This window comes from Primulina tabacum, chromosome 16 (genome assembly GCF_025594145.1).
Source record: "Primulina tabacum isolate GXHZ01 chromosome 16, ASM2559414v2, whole genome shotgun sequence".
NCBI lineage: Eukaryota > Viridiplantae > Streptophyta > Magnoliopsida > Lamiales > Gesneriaceae > Primulina > Primulina tabacum.
This window is the reverse complement of record NC_134565.1, coordinates 7,364,260-7,371,077: the sequence shown is the minus strand read 5'-3', so window position 1 is coordinate 7,371,077 and position 6,818 is coordinate 7,364,260. Positions and strand designations below refer to the sequence as shown.

At 43.0% G+C, this 6,818-nt stretch overlaps 2 protein-coding genes across 2 annotated transcripts; both read right to left on the bottom strand.

Annotated features, from left to right (window-relative positions):
• Positions 1-984: 984 nt before the first annotated feature.
• Positions 985-3,022, bottom strand: LOC142528317 (uncharacterized). The gene is made up of 4 exons (XM_075633360.1): positions 2,597-3,022; positions 2,039-2,370; positions 1,375-1,561; positions 985-1,257 (listed from the first exon to the last, which is right to left on the bottom strand). The coding sequence occupies exons 1-4, from the start codon at positions 3,020-3,022 to the stop codon at positions 985-987; spliced, it is 1,218 nt and encodes a 405-aa protein (XP_075489475.1).
• Positions 3,023-3,203: 181 nt separating this feature from the next.
• LOC142528316 (uncharacterized) lies at positions 3,204-4,726 on the bottom strand. The gene is made up of 4 exons (XM_075633359.1): positions 4,016-4,726; positions 3,905-3,931; positions 3,734-3,805; positions 3,204-3,593 (listed from the first exon to the last, which is right to left on the bottom strand). The coding sequence occupies exons 1-4, from the start codon at positions 4,724-4,726 to the stop codon at positions 3,204-3,206; spliced, it is 1,200 nt and encodes a 399-aa protein (XP_075489474.1).
• Positions 4,727-6,818: the final 2,092 nt, after the last annotated feature.

Sequence of the window (6,818 nt, the reverse complement as noted above, 5' to 3'; positions counted from 1 at the left end):
TTTCTAAGTGTTGGAGATTAACCGGTCACTTCAAATAAAATAAATAGTCGGGATGTTGAGCCCTGGGCTGAATAAAATCCCTATACTTAGTAAAATGATCGAGGTGTAAAACCTCTAAGTCAGGGTACAGAGCCCTGGATTTTTTAAATAACCAGAGTGCGGAACCTTGGGCCGGGTATCATGTCCCGAGACTTGTGAATGGTCGAGGTATGGTGCCCCGAGCTAGGGTACGGAGCACTGGGTTTATTAATAGCCAAGATAGGGAGCATTGGGCCAGAGATCATGTCCCGAGACTTAGGAATGGTCAAGGTGTGGTGCCCCGAGCCAGGATGGAGAGCCCTAGACTTATCAATAACCAAGGTACGGAGCCTTGGGCCGGGGATCATTCCCAGGACTTAGGAATGGTCAAGGTGTGGTGCACCGAGCCTGGGTGGAGAGCCTTGGGCTTATTAATAACCAAGGTACGGAGCCTTGGGCCATGGATCATATCCCGGGACCTTGGAATGTCGAGGTGTGGTGCCCCGAGCCAGGGTGTAGAGCCCTGGCCTTATTAATAACAAAGGTACGAAGCCTTGGGCCGAGGATCATATCTCAAGAGTTGGGAATGGTCAAGGTGTGGAGTCTCGAGCCAGGGTGGAAAGCCCTGAGCTTATTAATAACCAAGGTACGGAGCCTTGGGCCGGGGATCATGTCCCGGGACTTAGAATGTGTGGTGCCCCGAGCCAGGGTGGAGAGCCTTGGGCTTATTAATAACCAAGGTACAGAGCCTTGGACCGGGGATCAGGTCTCAGGACTTATAGATTAACCGGGGCTTTGTACCTCCCGTGTTTAGATATAACATTCACATTCATACACTTCTGAGAAGAATAGAACTTTCATTGTGTCTTTAAATAATTACATCTTTCAAGCAAAATACTTCTTTAAATGAAATACATTCCATGGTCGCTTGAAAGAGCGTCCTTAAGCATCCTCTAGATAAAAAGCTCACGAGCTAACTTTCCGGGTTATTTTAAAAGTTCCTTCCCACCGAGCTTCCAATTTTCCAACATCTTTGTGTGGATTGACTTTTTTCATCACCAGATCTCCTATTTGAACGTCTCGGATTCGGACTCGCTTGGTGTATGATTTCATAACCTGACCTCGGTAAGCTTCAATTAGAATCAGAGTCTGCTCTCTCTTCTCTTCTACTAGATCCAATTCCATTGCCCGGCTTTGATCATTGTCAACCGGGTAAGATTCTATCCCGGCAGAAGATTGCTAGATTTCAACAGGAAGAACTGCTTCAGAAACATATACCAGATTAAAAGGAGTCTCTTGAGTAGGTGCTCGAGGAGTAGTTCTGTATGCCCATAGAACACTAGGCAATTCTTCCACCCAGTCTTTTCCGTTGCCCTGTAACCTAGTTTTCAAGGCTTGCACAATAATTCTGTTCACCACCTCTGTTTGGCCATTTGCTTGAGGATAGGCAACTGAAGTGAAAGACTGAGCGATTTTCAATTCTTGACACCAAGCCGTGATCTCTTTTCCCTGAAACTGCGTCCCATTGTCCGAGATTAGTCTCCTGGGGACTCCAAATCAGCACAATATATTCTTTCACAGAAACTTCAAAACTTCATGCTCGGTAATCCTTGCCAGGGGCTCGGTCTCTACCCACTTCGAAAAATAATCAACAGCCACCAACAGAAATTTCTTTTGAGCTCGGGCAACTGGAAAGGGACCAACAATGTCCATGCCCCACTGATCAAAAGGGCAAGATGCCCATACAGACTTCATGAGAGTGGCCGGACTATGCCGAAAATTAGAGTAATGTTGACAACCCTCACAAGCCCGGACCACTCGGGCAGAGTCTTGGCTAATAGTGGGCCATCAAAATCTAGCAAGCATTGCTTTTCGGGCTAATGGTATTCCTCTTATATGCTCTCCACAACACCCTTTATGAATCTCCCAGAGGACATAATCCACCTCTGCCATAGATAAGAACTTTAACAGAGGTCTCTGAAATGATCTTTTGTATAAGATATTATTTAAGGGAACAAACATGAGAGCTTGTCTGTTGATCTTCTGAGCTCGAGCTTTGTCTTCAGGTAATTCATTGCTTACAATGAATTTGATCAGGGGTGTCCTCCAAGAATCCTCTGGTGCTGGCATTGTCTCCTCTTCTGTTGAGAGGATTAGATGGGAAACATGCAATACTTCTCGGGTACTGATTTCTGATAAAGAGGCAGCCATCTTCGCCAAAGCATCTTCTTCTCTATTCTCGTTCCGGGGTATCTGCTCAATACTCCAATCCACAAAAACTTCTTCCTGAGCTTGAATGAGTTTGAGATATTTAAGTATCTTGTCATCCTTAGCCTCATAAATTCCATTTATCTGCTGAGTGATCAGTTGTTAATCAGCATACAAGATGATCCGGGAAGCTCCAATTTCCCGGACAGCTCGGATACCGGCAAAAATTGCCTCGTACTATGCCTCATTGTTAGTCAACCGGGAGTCAATTCTTAGTGCCATTTAATCTTCTCTCCCGGGGGAGCTATTATCATCACTCCTACCCCACATCCAGAAAGTTAGACGCCCCATCCACGAATACCCTCCATACCTCTTCTTCATCAGGCTGCACCATCTCTGATAAAAAAATTGACAAGGCCTGTGCTTTAATGGCAACCCGGGGCCTATATTCAATATAATATTCTCCTAGCTCCACTGTCCACTTGATCATCCTCCCAGATACTTCTGAATGAGTCATAATCCTTCCGAGATGACTATAAGTAAGAACCATGATTTGATGCGGCATAAAATAAAGTCGCAGTTTTCGGGCAGTCATAACTAAAGCCATGGCTATCTTCTCTACTTCACTGTAACAGAGCTCAGGACCTCTTAGAGCATGACTGACATAATAGATAGGCTTTTGATCAGAGCCTTCTTCCTTTATCGGTACTGAACTGACAGCATACTCAGTAGTGGAGAGATAAACAAATAATTTCTCACCAGGCTCTTGCTTTACTAGGACAGAAAGCTCTGCCATATGACTTTTAAGATCCCGGAAGGCCTGTTCACATTTTTCATCTCACCCAAACTGTTGTGCCTTCCGCAGGACATGGAAAAATGGATAACTTCGATGTGCTGACCGGGATATGAACCGGGAAAGAGAAGCAATTTTCCCGTCAACTTCTGCACCTCCCGGACAGATTGAGGGAACGACATGTTTAGCACTGACTTGACTTTTCTTGATTAACCTCGATCCCCCGGTCAGTGACCATAAAGCCCAAAAATTTACCACTCTTTATGCCAAAGATGCACTTGGCTGGATTGAGCTTAATTTCATATTGCATCATAGTGACAAAAGTCTCTTCTAAGTCAGAGATTAAACCAGAAACCTCCCTAGACTTGCCCAAGATGTCATCCACGTATACCTCTAAATTTCTGCTCAACTGCTTCTCAAACACTTTATTCATGAGACGCTGATAGGTGGTCCCGACGTTCTTCAACCCGAAAGGTATGACCACATAGCAGAATGTGCCTCCCGATGTGATGAAGCTGGTCTTGTCTTGATCGCTCTTGGCCAGGAGAATTTGATGATACCCCTGGTAAGCATCCTGAAACTCAGTAGTTAATAGTCAGAGGTGGAACCCACCAACTGATAAATTCTGGGTAGAGGATAATGGTCTTTGGGGCAAGCTTTGTTGAGATCCCTGAAATCAACACACATCCTCCACTTCCCGGTAGATTTTGGTACCAGCACCACATTCGAGAGCCATATAGAGAATTGTATTTCTCGAATGTGGTCAGTCTGTAGCAAATCTCTCACCTGTACATCAATTACTTTGTCATTTTCAGGAACAAAGTGTCTTTTTTTCTATTTCACAGGTTGAGATCCCGGGAGGATGTTCAAATGATGCTCAGCTACCCGGGGAGAGATCCCGGTTAATTCTTGCTGGGACCAGGCAAAAACATTAAGATTAGTTTTCAAACAATTTATTAAACTAACTCAGGTGGACAAGTCAAGGCCTCGAGCTACCCGGATCTCCTTGCCTGGCCCGATCTCCACCACCTCCTGCTCTTCCTCTGCCACAAATTGGACTTCCCCCTTCCCGACTACCCTCTCCACTTCTTCACAACCACTTGGTCTCTTCCCCTCCTTCCTCGCTCTCTTCTGGTCCACCCGGACCGCTTCTACATAACACTTTCGAGAAGAAGGTTGATCGCCCCGGACTTCACCCACTTGGCTTCCCACTGGGAACTTAATCATTTGGTGGTAGGTGGATGCTACGGCCCTTAGCTCGTTCATGACCGGCCGCCCCAAGATGATATTATATGATGACGGGGTATCTACCTCAGTGAAAGTTGTCATCACCGTCTTCTTCAGCTCTCTGATGCCCAAAGTTAAGGGCAGGCCAATCTCCCTCTCTGGATAGACAGCATAGCTAGCAAATCCAAAGAGTACTGTTTCCACTGTCTCCAATTGATATCCCTGCAAATCCATTTGTATGAGGGCCTCCATTACAGATCTTCCTGAGTCAACGAAAACCCTCATGATATCATAATTTGCTACCCTGGCTTGAATTACCAGGGCATCATTGTGAGGAAGATTGACACCCTTAGGATGCTCCGGGCCAAAACTAATAACTGCCTCGCTCCTCCTCGCCCCTTCCACTTCCATGCGATCTCTTCTGCTCCTCGACTTACGAGCCCGATTAGAATCACCTTCAGTGGAACCTCCGGATATCATTCTAATTACCCACAAGACAGGGGGTGAAGACTTCTTCCTCTCGGGCTCCGACTCTCTTCTCCCCCTCAGGGCACTTCTCGTTCTCGAATCTTCCCTGGCACTGGGACCGGGCTGCCGAGCTGCCCAAGGTGGCAATCTCGGCTTCTTGCTTGGTTGATTATGTCCCTAGACATCTTGTGGGACATAATCTCTCTTTAGCGTTTTGCAATCCTCTGTGTTGTGGTAACACAACTTGTGAAGAGTACAAAATCCCTTCTTCTCAGACCTGATAAATTGTTGAGATGGAAGCAAATCCCTACTATATCTTTGGACCTCCCTGTCCTCGGTAATATTCAGGGACACGTGATGAGAAAAATGTCCCGGGTTGCCCCTTCTCTGTCCTCTCTCGTTAGGCTTAGATACCCGGTCTCCCCCCTCTCTCATCACCGTCTCCCTCTTCTGTTTTTGCGCCTCCTCCATATTAATATATTTTTCTGCCCGGGCCAACAAATCTTCAAATTTGTTCCCGGGAGGCTGCACGAGAGTATCACCCCATAAGATCCCGGGCTCTCGTGCAAGCTCCCGGGAACTTTTACCGAGACTACCTCGAGAAGAGCACCACAATCGAGTGTACCATTATGGGCTACCTTATGCTTGGCAATCATTTCTGTCAGAACATCATGGGTTTGACGTGTCAGAGAAGTCATCAGAAGTAGGGTATGTGCAGCCGCCTTACCATACTTAGAAGGTGGACACTGAAAACAAGATAATCATGAGATTTCCTCCTATAAATGGTAGGTAAATTTCTCATTTACAGAAGCTGGATTTCTGAACTTTAAACACTCACGTATATCACCACATTTAACAACCATTTTACTCTTGTTCACCTGCTGACTTAAGTATCGGAGTGGCTACGCCGGACACTCATCCGATGCCATTCACGTGTTCATTTTATTGTCTGCAGGTTAAAGTTGAAGCCATATTACAGAAAAATAACTTTATCACAAGTTGTATTTCTTTGCTCACTTTCCTAAACGCAACACTTATATCATCATCCGGTAGATTGCCTCGACTTTGTTCATCCGATTTACCCAGATTACATCATTATCCATGTTTAACCGGTTCTACTCGAATACGAAAAAATAAATTTGAGGGAGGGGAGGGGTCGATTAATTCATATATATATTTATAAATACAAAATCTAAAATAATACATCACATTTCATAACTATCGGTACTAAAGTTAGTTTAAAGGTGGGTGGACTGTATGTTTTATTCTGAGAATAGTTGTGTTGTCAATTTAATTAATACTCTATTTTGTCCTCTTGTTTTCAACTAAAATCGAATGACGACAGATTCAACAGTTTCATTCGGCAATCTTTGGAACAATCGAACCCGTCAAGCAACTGGTTTCAGAAGTAGGAAATAATTAAATATATGTAAAAATTGATATATTTTATCATTATTATTTTAAAAATAGTTTATTTTATTCTTCAGTTAAAATATAAAACATTTGACATGATATTTCCTGCTATAAAGTCAATTTTTATATTTTATTTCAATGAAAGGGGTTGTATATGATACACTTATTTTAAATATAAAAGTTCGATGATAAAATTATAGAGTAGCGTAAAATTTTCACCATGATTTTGGAATATTTTTAATGTCTATTTTAATTTAATTCTCTCTAAAAATTAATGTGGCTGGAAGTTTGGATTTAAGCCCAAAATCTCAACAAAAGTCAAACTTTGGGGATAGATAGAGTTATTGGGCCGCAGAATCGAAATTCTAATTTTTTTTTTAAATTTAGCAAACGAATAAAATAAGACATTTAGGAATCGGTCGGTTCGTGAGATGAGACGAATGAGAATGTATAGTCAAGGTTGACATAAAGATACAAAAAAATATTTATATTTCAATCGTTATTTCAACGAGGATAACTCCTACTTCTCGGTAATACCTCCTCCGTCAAATAATTGTGACCTCTCAAAGTTTATTGTTTTATCAGAATTTATAGTTGCTTTAAAATATAATTTATATATTTTAAACTATAATAATCAAATTAATAACGTCTAAGACGTTCTCTCCTTCACGAACATGATATTTAATAAATG

Bases quoted from the DNA above. Each gene is read 5' to 3' on its own strand.
- LOC142528317 (XM_075633360.1), bottom strand. From the start codon at position 3,022: ATGGCAGAGCTTTCTGTCCTAGTAAAGCAAGAGCCTGGTGAGAAATTA. The intron at 2,371-2,596 runs GTATGGAGGGTA...ATCACTCAGCAG, and splicing joins TGCAGCCTGATGAAGAAGAG to ATAAATGGAATTTATGAGGC. The intron at 1,258-1,374 runs GTGGAAGAATTG...GTTGAAATCTAG, and splicing joins AGGGCAACGGAAAAGACTGG to CAATCTTCTGCCGGGATAGA.
- LOC142528316 (XM_075633359.1), bottom strand. From the start codon at position 4,726: ATGATATCCGGAGGTTCCACTGAAGGTGATTCTAATCGGGCTCGTAAG. The intron at 3,932-4,015 runs GTAGCTCGAGGC...GCCTGGTCCCAG, and splicing joins GGCCAGGCAAGGAGATCCGG to CAAGAATTAACCGGGATCTC. The intron at 3,806-3,904 runs GTAGCTGAGCAT...ATTGATGTACAG, and splicing joins TAACCGGGATCTCTCCCCGG to GTGAGAGATTTGCTACAGAC.